The sequence below is a fragment of the Hyaena hyaena genome, unplaced genomic scaffold (assembly GCF_003009895.1).
Source record: "Hyaena hyaena isolate Hyena2069 unplaced genomic scaffold, ASM300989v1 scaffold_219, whole genome shotgun sequence".
Lineage (NCBI taxonomy): Eukaryota > Metazoa > Chordata > Mammalia > Carnivora > Hyaenidae > Hyaena > Hyaena hyaena.
In genome coordinates, this window is record NW_024080850.1 from 1576361 (window position 1) to 1587388 (window position 11028).

An 11028-nucleotide genomic window follows, 5' to 3' on the forward strand; every position below is an offset into this window, starting at 1 on the left:
TTGCTCTCTCCTCCCACTCCTGTAGGAAGACACAGCAAGAAGGGCACCTTCTGCAATCAGGAAGAGAGTCCTCGCTAGAAATCAACCCTTCCAGAACTTGACCTTATACTTCTAGCCTTTAGAACTGTGAGAAAATAAACTTCTGTTACTAACACTACGCAGTCCATGGTGTTCTGTTATGGCAGGCGACCTAAGATAGAAGGATTCACTCTCTCGGAGAGAAGAAACAGGGAGGGTTTCTCCTGGTTTCCCTGGCTCTCCGTTGACCTCTTTCCATTCCCCCTCTTCCTGCTGCCAAAGCTGCCTTTCTAAGGGCTGACCTAACATACTACCTAAATGTTCCCAAGGCCTACAGAAAAATTCCGGCTCCTCTACCTGGCGTGTCCCATTGCAGGGGCCGAGTTCTTCGCTCTTCTGTAAGGAGAGGTTAAGGGTCTGCTCCAACACACTTTAGGGAATCACCAGAAAGGATGTTGCATTCTGGTGATGGGGGGTGGGGGTGGTATGCCAGAATTACTCTTACCCTGCTTTTCTCAGAAATAAATACACACTGCATCCTAAAGAAGGTTAAGTCAATCTGGAAAAAAATCAGGTGACTGTACCAAAGTTCCCTAACTGTGCTCCAAACCAGCTCTTGAGGGGTGGGGTTGGAGGGAGGCTGGGGTATACCTTCCAACTTCCTTATCCCCAGAAACTCAGTTCACATTAAAGAAGTAATCAAATCCTGCCTGGTTCCTGGATGCTGAATGGCAAAGGCCTTTCTGCACCGGAAAAAGGGTGGACAAGAAAGCAGGTGCAGATTTGGCATATGAAGCTGGCATCCAATTTGTTAGTTCAGATGAAAGAATGAATCATTCCCAAGCACAGCTGGACCTTCCAGGGAAAGCGTAGGCCCAGGCTCAAGAGATACGAATGCTTACTTATTAAAAGGATCATGACCCCACTGGTTTACTCACAGAGCAAGCAGTTAGTTTAGGCACTTAATAGCAGGTGATCAACACTATCCCAAGCACACAATCACCAGATGTACCTAATGAACTCTCTGAGAAATACGTTTTTCAGATTCCAAGTCTCTTGAGCTAGAGCACACGTCCATGGACCAGATGAAGCCACTTGAAGTAACAAAGTAACATTTGTGAACAAGACTTCACGAGCCTCCAATCAACAGCGCCCACCCTCTCAGGAGACCCCTGCCCCAAAATTTCCCCGTAAAATCCCTCACAAGGAGTTCCGGACTTTGGGCACTGGTTTTACGTTCTCCTGGGTGGTGCCACACCAATGAATAGCCTATCTTCAAGGCAAAAACTTGGTGTAAGTCTTTTATCGGCTTGCAGGGCATGGGGGAACAGCTCTCCTTTGGATAAGTTACAGGTAGATGATAGGCAGGCGTCTGAGAGGCGGTCTCCTTTGCAAAGACCTGAATCTCGAGCAGACAGGTGAGTGGGCCTGGGACCCCAAGCAAGAAGGCGGCACAAGCTTTTCAAGCAGCCTTTCGCACATTAAGGGGTTACATGGATAAAAATGTGCTACGTCGCACGCAGGGTAAACCGTGACCACTCCCACCTAACTTCTGAGCATGCACCAGAATGCTTCGCTTTTAGCTACGCCACAGCCTTCCCGCCAAAGCCATATCCAATCAGAAAGCACCATACTCCGCAAGTCAGCAACATCCAATAAGAAGCAGGATTCCAGGCCTAGGTCTGCCCTGAGGCGCTGAGGACCAATGGGCGCCTGGGCAGCGGCGGGCCAATCCTGGACCGTGTGCACAGCGCAGCTGCGGCAGTTGGGCGCGTGGCGTCTGTACCGGCAGTTGAGGTCGAGTAGCGGCGTTGGGCAGCAGCTGAGCTCACCATGGTAAGGCCCCGGGTACCAGCCCACATTGGCGGGACCCTGACCACTCTCGCTCTGAGGAGGCCCAGGCGGGAGGGAGGATGAAGCCCGCCACGGGAGGCCCCTGGGGGGGGCAAGACAGACAGATTCTAGGACTGGGACTCCGTGGAGCGGGCGTGGGGGGGAAGAGGGGGTTGGGGTGTGTCCAGGAAGCCAAAAGCCGCCCGGACGAACAGATGGTCATCCTCTCGCTTGTTCTCTGGGTATGCGAACCCCGAGGGCAGCGGCGATCTACAACGTAGTAGTGTCTCAGCAGGTGCAGATGGCTCGTCGAAAATTGTGCCTTTATACGAGCCAGATTGGCAGCTGGGTGGCCTTGATTTAGTCTCTGAGGACAGCACTAGTAGTGTTGTGTTCCTGAAGCCTGAAAGGTGGTTCTCAAATGTTGACATCCCTACAGTGTCTATGTATTTTATCTTTTTTAATGTATGTTTATTTTTGAGAGAGAGAGCGTGTGCGCATGCCCGTGCAAGTGGGGGAAGGGCAGAGAGAGAGGGAGACCCAGAATCCCAAGCAGGCTCCAGGCTCTGAACTGTCCGCACAGACCCGGGCGTGGGGCCCAAATCCATGAACCGTGAGATTATGACCTGAGCTAAAGTCCCACACTTAACCGAATGAGCCACCCAGGCGCCCTTACAGTATTTATTTTTATAGAGTTTATTATGAGAGAAAGAGCTCGAGTGGGGGAGGGGCAGAGGTGTTGGGAGAGAGAATCCCAAGCAGGCTTTGCACTGTGAGCACCAGCCTAATGCGGAGCTGGAACTCACAAACCATGAGATCATGACCTGATGGGAAATCAAGAATCATGCTTAACCATCTGAGCCACCCAGGCACCCCATGGTTTTGTCTACAGTGTCACAAATTAGGACTCCAAAAAGCTTTTGTTTATGTGGCTTATCTCCATAGCCATTTGTCATGTGAGAAATTAAAAACAAGAAACTTTAAAAATATTTATTTACTTTAAGGCAACACACATTAACATAAATACCAAATATCCAAGTTGGAATAGCCATAGTTTGTTGGCTCTTTCAAGGAAAATAACATTTCATGAAAAAAGCAGCTAATTCAGTTGGCAACTCAAAGCACACAGTGCTATTTCTTTTTTTTTTTTTTTTTTAACGTTTTATTTATTTCTAGGAGAGAGAGAGACAGCATGAGCAGGGGAGGGTCAGAGAGAGAGGGAGTCACAGACTGAAACAGGCTCCAGGCTCCGAGCTGGTAGTCAGCACAGAGCCCGACGCGAGGCTCGAACCCACGAACCGCAAGATCATGACCCAAGCGAAAGTCGGACGCTTAACCGACTAAGCCACCCAGGCGCCCCGACACAGTGCTATTTCTTAAAACAGCTGTATTTCAGCAGGTTCCCAAGTGCTCTATGGATACTTCCATTTTGTCACAGTACTTGAGGGTGGAGGTTTTATAAACAATCATTTTTTGCTTCATCATGAATATTCTGAAATTGACCTTTTTTATTTTTCTTTTTTAGTCTTTTTACTGTGAGTGCTTAAGGGTGAAGAATCTAATGAACACTGGTACAGGTTGATGTCACTACCTTGATTTGTGCTAGAGCATTAGCAGTTTTACCCACTTTTTTTTTTTTTAAGTTTTGAGAGAGAACATGAGAGAATCCCAAGCAGGCTCTGCACTGTCGGCACATAGCCCAATGCGGGGCTTAAACTCATAAACGGTAAGATCTTGACCTGAGCTGAAGTTGGACGCTTAACTGACTGAGCCACCCAAACTCCCCAGTTTTACTCACTTCTTGGTTATGCACCATCCATACAAATATGAACCTGATGAGAAGGGCTGATCACCTCAGTAGTCCTACTGTGAAATTGCTTTAATTTCCATGTACCCCGAAGAGGTCTGTGGATCTGTAGTGGCCTGAGAAGGCCAGTGATTACTTTGAGGACTGTCGCTGGGTAGGGGATCAGTAGAAACAATTAACAGGAGGAAGGACAACTTTGTTGTAAAGTAAAGGAATGAGGGGAGCAGAAAGGTCTGCACATTTGCTGTCTGGAAGCTGAAGCTTCTGGGTATGTAGGGAACAAAGTAATCTGCCAAGAATATGAAGAGAGCTGGAGCTTGAAAGAGGATGGAGATGAGGCTGAGTAAAGAAAGGTAAAATTTTAATGATCCATGTGAGGTTGGTGATGAATTTTTAATGGATTTCTGTTGAAAGCTAGAAACGATTTTTCTGACTGCTTTTCATTAGTTTCATTGGATAGTCAGAAGGAAGTGGCCTTGCAGATCAGGTAGCACATCAGCCCCTGTTTTGTAAAATAAGAAACAGATTTTCTCAGGGTACAGAGCTTACTGTGATCATACTCGGGCTGAGTCCATAGAAAACAAAATCAGGCATCCTGTGAAGTAGATAGGCTGCCTGGGTTTAAGTAAGGCAAAATTAATAATACTGCTCTGTACATAGTGTGATTGGGTGGATTGAAAAAACTTCCCGGAGTCTTGATGAGTTTCTTCTCTGAAGGAGTACATTCCTTGTCATTGGAGAAGTTCTTTCTGGAACTAAATACTCCCTTCTGCGATACATTCTTGGTGTATTGTGGCATTATGTGAATCTCTATGCCCCTAATTTGAGATTTGGTGCTTGTGGGACTTCAGTGGTGCCTGGGTGGCTCAGTTGGTTAAGCGTCCAACTTCAGCTTAGGTCATGATCTCGCAGTCTGTGGTTTGAGCGCCGCGTCAGGCTCTGTGGTGATAGCTCACAGCCTGCACCTGCTTCGGATTCTGTGTCTCCCTTTCTCTCTGCCCCTTCCCTGCTCATGCTCTGTCTCTCTCTCAATAATAAACGTTAACAACTTTTTAAAAAATAAATGCCAAACTTAAAAAAAAAAATAGGACTTCAAGTTCTTGGTATTGTATATTAGGATTTAGGGTAGGTGGAACACTTTGAATTTCATTTGATTTCTTCTATATATTTGTAAGGATAACATGTCTAAAATATAATAAGTGATTAATGACTGTACAGTTATGTTTATGGCAGGAAAGATATGATACAGTCAAAATAGGTACTTTGATTCTAAGCAAACCACCAAAGGACAGTGCAGTGTTGCAGCATTTGTGATGTCTGGTAGCCATTGACTTCTAGCCTTGAGGTGAAGGGAGGGAGTGGTTACTAGAAGTTGAGAAGGTAGCTTTATAAAGAACACAGACTGCTAAAAGTTAACACACTCAGGGAGCCCATGGCAGTCTGGCAGGGAGGAAGCACCCTGATCTCCCCATCCTCTAACCTCCCGGTCTCTTGCTGATACCTGTCATGGCTAATGCAAACAGAAGCCAGTTGCAAGGAAGCCCCTTTACTGCAGTCCAGATGGGTCAGCCTCCATGATGAGCACAGCCCTGGATGGAGAAAATAGAGGATAAATGTAGATGGGCAGATGGAAGACACACATATGGTGGCCAGTGGCACCTGGGCCATGGTGATCTGTGTTCAAGTCTACTTTTCCTTCCCTGAGTCTATTACCTCAGACTAATTGCTATATTCTTGAGAGAATAACTGTGGCTAGACATAGTGTGGAGTTTACTATTGACATTACATGTATGGTAGCAAACACTTTTGTGTAGGGGCTAAGTCCAGCACTTAGTAGCTAGGGTGGTTTAGAACACCTCAGTTTTCATAGGAACAGAAGGGTCATATAAGCGTTCCGGGAAAGGTCTGTGAAAGCCGTAGACACTGTGAAATACATATATACATACATATATATATATATGTATATATGTATGTACATATGCCATATAGTGTAGGTTCCCTTGAAGACCAGGGGATCTCAACGTTTCTGTTCTGGTTCCCAGCGCGAGTGCATCTCTATCCACGTGGGACAGGCAGGTGTCCAGATCGGCAATGCCTGCTGGGAACTGTACTGCCTTGAACATGGAATTCAGCCCGATGGTCAGATGCCAAGTGACAAGACCATCGGCGGTGGGGATGACTCGTTCAACACGTTCTTCAGCGAGACTGGGGCTGGCAAGCATGTGCCCAGAGCGGTGTTTGTGGACCTGGAGCCCACCGTGGTCGGTAGGTACTCGGGCACTTGGGAGGCTTTCCTGGGAGAGCGGGAGAGCCTCCCTGAAGCCCCCTCCATGCCCCCTGTGCTCCTTTGAATCCTTTCTGCAGAAAGGACGGGATGTACAGGGACATGCCTGTGGCTACATCAGGTGAGAAACTGAAGGATTAGAGTGCTTAAAGTGTCCGTGGGTCTGAGGCTCCTAAGTTAGGAGAACCTGACGTACAGGCCAAAGATAGGCTGGTAATCGATTCGCTCCTGGCCGCCCCAGCCCCAGGCAGTTGGTTGTGTAGACTCCACCTGCAGCGTGCCCGGGCACTGGTCCCTCCTTAACGCCGCGCGCGCCGTGCTGCCGCTGCATGAGAATCTTGACCTGCATCTGACATAGAAAGGTAAGTGGGGAGCGTTGGTTGGGTTCCTCCAGATTAGAAGCCTGAGGTGGTTGCCAGGGAGAGCTGCAAAGAGAAAGCACCTTTCAGTGGCCACCCAGGGGAAGACAGGCTGTCTCCCTGAAGCCTGTGAGAGGCAGGCCACGTAGGGTGCCCTGCTGGGACTGGCCGGCAAAAGTCAGGCTGACCTGGTGACCGTCTAGTACGTAAGCGATTTTTAGTTAGGCTCTTTGAGGTGGCTCTGGATAGGAGGATGTATGTCTGCAGAATCCCTGTGTTTGGGTGTGAGTGGTTTCCCTCCTTTGGGAACAGTCAGATTGGAATTTGTACCTCCCGTTGGCTTTACCCGCGGAGCCATAGATTGCTGTTGTGATCTGCGTATCCCGCAGAGACGTTTTCTGTGAGACGCTGATGCTGCTGACGTGCAGGGCACGGCACGTGCCTGGGAGATCCAGATGGTCCCTGAACCCGTCCCTCCTGGTGAGTTACGAACAGGCCTTAAAGCCCCGCGGCCCGCGTGTCCCCTCTGTAGATGAAGTGCGCACAGGGACCTACCGGCAGCTCTTCCACCCAGAGCAGCTGATCACGGGGAAGGAGGACGCAGCCAAAAACTACGCCAGAGGCCATTATACGATCGGCAAGGAGATCGTCGACCTGGTCCTGGACCGGATCCGAAAACTGGTAAGGGGGCGCCGAGAAGGCTTCCTGTGGACGTTGCCCTGGACGGGAGGGTGTGCGGGGATTGCCGCCAGGAGGGCCCTTTGGCAGACACCCAGGCCAGAATCTTGAGTCCCCGCTTCCCTTCGCGTGTGGCTTCAGTGCATCCGTACGTCTGTAACGCCTGCGTGGCTTTGCTTCCGAATGTCCTGCACGTGTACCGTGGGCGATTTGAACGCGTATCATCTCGCAGAGGAAAAGAAGGGAGCATGACGTGTTGGCGGTCGGCGGTGTGGCTTCTGCGGCACTGACTGCCGGTCTCTGGTTTCTCTCAGGCGGATCTGTGCACGGGGCTGCAGGGCTTCCTCATCTTCCACAGTTTCGGGGGCGGCACCGGCTCTGGGTTTGCGTCCCTGCTCATGGAGCGGCTGTCAGTGGACTACGGCAAGAAGTCCAAGCTGGAGTTTGCCATTTACCCGGCCCCCCAGGTGTCCACGGCCGTGGTGGAGCCCTACAACTCCATCCTGACCACCCACACGACCCTGGAGCACTCGGACTGTGCCTTCATGGTGGACAACGAAGCCATCTACGACATCTGTCGGCGCAACCTGGATATCGAGCGGCCCACGTACACCAACCTCAATCGTCTGATCGGGCAGATCGTGTCCTCCATCACGGCCTCCCTACGATTTGATGGGGCCCTGAACGTGGACTTGACGGAATTCCAGACCAACCTGGTCCCCTACCCCCGCATCCACTTCCCCCTGGCCACCTACGCCCCGGTCATCTCGGCTGAGAAGGCCTATCACGAGCAGCTGTCTGTGGCCGAGATCACCAATGCCTGTTTCGAGCCGGCCAACCAGATGGTCAAGTGTGACCCTCGGCACGGCAAGTACATGGCCTGCTGCATGTTGTACAGGGGGGACGTGGTCCCGAAAGACGTCAACGCAGCCATCGCCACCATCAAGACCAAGCGCACCATCCAGTTTGTGGATTGGTGCCCGACTGGATTTAAGGTAGGACTGGGTGATGTTGAGTGGTGTTACCTGTCAGCAGGCAGCCGGCCTCGGTGGGGGATGCCCTGTTCATGGCAGCCAGGCTGCAAGAGAACAAGTTTAGTAAGTAATTTGCTCAATGCCTATCAACTATTTAATATACCCTTATTTCTTACAACCAGCCTATAAAGTTCGGGGGTAGTATTACTGACATGTTACGCTTTAAAGACTGAGCGGGGACAGCTTAAAGGCCTCATGGGCAGCAAGTGATGGGGAGAGAACTCTCAGAGACAGTCTGATTGTAGGTCTGGTCTCCACCTTTCTCTACAGGTCCTAATAGTGTATTAGTAGTTACCATTTTCTATTAAAAAGTGTTTTTTAGACTTAATATAACTTCAGACATTTATGTTCATTGCATTTTAGGCAAAACTTTTATTTCTGTAAGCAGAATTTTAAATTTGTTACACAGTGTTGACTGTAGGGGCAGAATAGTTCACTGTTGTTTCTCTGGACCACACTAGCAATGCTGTGTCACATGTAAAATCACACTAACAGGTGGCTCCTTCAACTATGTTTAGTGTCACAATGAAATGGCTGCCATGAAAAAAGCAACTCATATTTGGAAGCCAAATAACAGAATGTCAGGCTCCAGGCTTATTGTGATTATCCAGCTAAATGCCTCGCCAAGCCTGGGTTTGAAAGCTTTGAGTCTTTTTCTTCCTCCCTCCCTCCCTCCCTCCCCCCCTCTCCCCCTTCCTTCCCCTTCCTTCCCCTTCCTTTTTCGTTTTTAATATATTTTTTTAATGTTTTATTTATTTCTAGGAGAGAGAGAGAGAGACAGCATGAGCAGGGGAGGGTCAGAGAGAGAGGGAGTCACAGAGTGTAACAGGCTCCAGGCTCTGAGCTGGTAGTCAGCACAGAGCCCGACGCGGGGCTCGAACTCACGAACCACGAGATACGACCTAAGCGAAAGTCGGATGCTTAACCGACTAAGCCACCCAGGCGCCCCGTCTTTTTCTTTATTTAAAAGTGGATATTCACCCCTTAGTTTTCTGCACTAGACAAAGCAGTGGATCCTGCGTTTGTACATCCTAAGGTGTTTCAAGAGTTGTATGTTCCAGGGTCATACCAGGTTGAGGATGAGAAGCAACAGACATGTGTCATCTGGTTCCCATTTAGAATGGCTGTAACTTGCCTGTAACTGCATAGAAGTTTTTGAGCCCCACTTTTGTCTGTTGGATACCTTGATACAGATCATCTCGGAGGGCATAAAGTGATGGATTTAAAGTGACTCACAGGAAAGGGTAAACTCTATGACCAATCTGGAAATAGTCACCTTACATGGGAAGTTTGCAGTCTGGAGCCTGTTTCAGATTCTGTATCTCCCTCTCTCTGACTTTCCCCTGCTCGTGCTTGCTCTCTCTCAGAAATAAATAAAACATTTTTAAAAAACATTAAAAAAAATAAACCTAACTTTAAAAAAAAAAGTGCTGCTTTTAAAAAAAAAATTACAGCTGGGAGGTGCTGTAATTTGTGCCCAAGCTCTCTTTCCTAAGTTTCTGGCTCCCGTGAACCAGTGGGGAGGCCAGTCTGTGAGGAGGCACTGTTCCTAAGGAAGACCATCCAACCCTAGAGGGACTGTGTTGAATTCCCATGCTCTGAGCTCGCTCTTGTCAGTTGGAGTGTGGTTTTGTTACATGTTCCCTAACCAGTTGCTCAGGGAGACACTATATTCAAGGACTCTTTCCTGTGTTTAAATATATTCAGTTTTTTTATTATAAAAATGCATACATGTGGCAAAATATTAAAAGGTAGAGGCTCAAAAGCTAAAGTCCTTTTCCTTTTCTCCAGAGCTTTCTTTGTCTTCCTTCCATGTATGTTCAAGGTATTTTATACTTTTGTTATATGGGTGAGGATGACAGAAGCCAGCAGTATGGATAAAGAATGCATGCTCTTTTCATGTAGGTGACAGACTGGACTCAGTACACATAGCCAAAGAGAACAGGGAGCTGGTAGCACTCCCACTTGGAGGGGCCAGCTGGCCTGGCCTTAGATATGTGGGAGGGCACCCCTTGGTCAAGGTCAAAGCCCTTGGGCTCTTCTCTCTCCCCCTCCCAATAATTCTGGAGATTGGCTGGGTGCCTAGCTGCTGCTAACTGCTCCCCATGGCAGTGATAGGTCACTGCCTCAGCACACTCCTAGGCATTTATCCTTCTCCAAAATGATGTTTCCCGAGCTTTCAAAGGCTCTTGCCTGTTTGTTACCCTATAGGGTTTGTGTTTGTAAGTTTATTTTGAGAGAGAGAGGGAAAGCACAAGTCAGGGAGGGGCAGAGAGAGAAAGAGTGAGAATCCCAAGCAGGCACCATGCTGTCAACACAGAGCCCAACGTGGGGTTTGAACCCACGAACTGTGAGGTTATGAACTGAGCCACCCAGGCACCCACCTTATAGGTATTTTTAAACATAAATACATATAATCAACTTTGCTTTTCGTTTTGCCAGGCATGTGATATATCTTGGATATGTTTATATGCCAAGACAGATTTCTCATTCTTTCTCATGATCATACAGTTTTTCACTAAATGGGTGTATAATCATTTCACCACGATGGACATTTGTTTCCAGTTTTGCCATTACAAACAGTGCTTTAAAATATAAAACACCCCTATGACCCACCAGTAGCACTGCTAGGAATTTACCCAAGGGATTCAGGAGTGCTGATACATAGGGCACATCTACCCCAGTGTTCATAGCAGCACTCTCAACAATAGCCAAAACATGGAAAGAGCCTAAATGTCCATCAACTGACGAATGGGTCAAGAAGATGTGGTTTATCTATACAATGGGATACTACATCGCAATGAGAAAGAAGAAAATCTGGCCATGTGCAGCAACGTGGATAGAACTTGAGGGTGTTATGCTGAGCGAAATAAGTCAGGCAGAGAAAGATAACCATATCTTGAGCCCATATGTTTTCACTTATAAGTGGAACAGGAGAAACTTAACAGAGGACCATGGGGGAGGAGAAGGGGTAAAAATAGTTGGGGGGAGGAGAAGGGGTAAAAATAGTTGGGG

General features: G+C 48.3%; 1 protein-coding gene across 1 annotated transcript in view; it reads left to right on the plus strand.

Moving 5' to 3' along the window:
• The first annotated feature begins 1788 nt into the window (after positions 1-1788).
• The window catches only part of LOC120238803 (tubulin alpha-3 chain-like), a 10275-nt gene continuing 1035 nt past the window's right edge, over positions 1789-11028 (plus strand). The window contains exons 1-4 of the mRNA XM_039242808.1: positions 1789-1854; positions 5701-5923; positions 6834-6982; positions 7294-7975. Of these exons, the coding sequence (XP_039098739.1) occupies positions 1852-1854; positions 5701-5923; positions 6834-6982; positions 7294-7975 (1057 nt within the window). The 5' untranslated portion in view covers positions 1789-1851. The remainder of the gene's footprint in view (positions 1855-5700; positions 5924-6833; positions 6983-7293; positions 7976-11028) is intronic.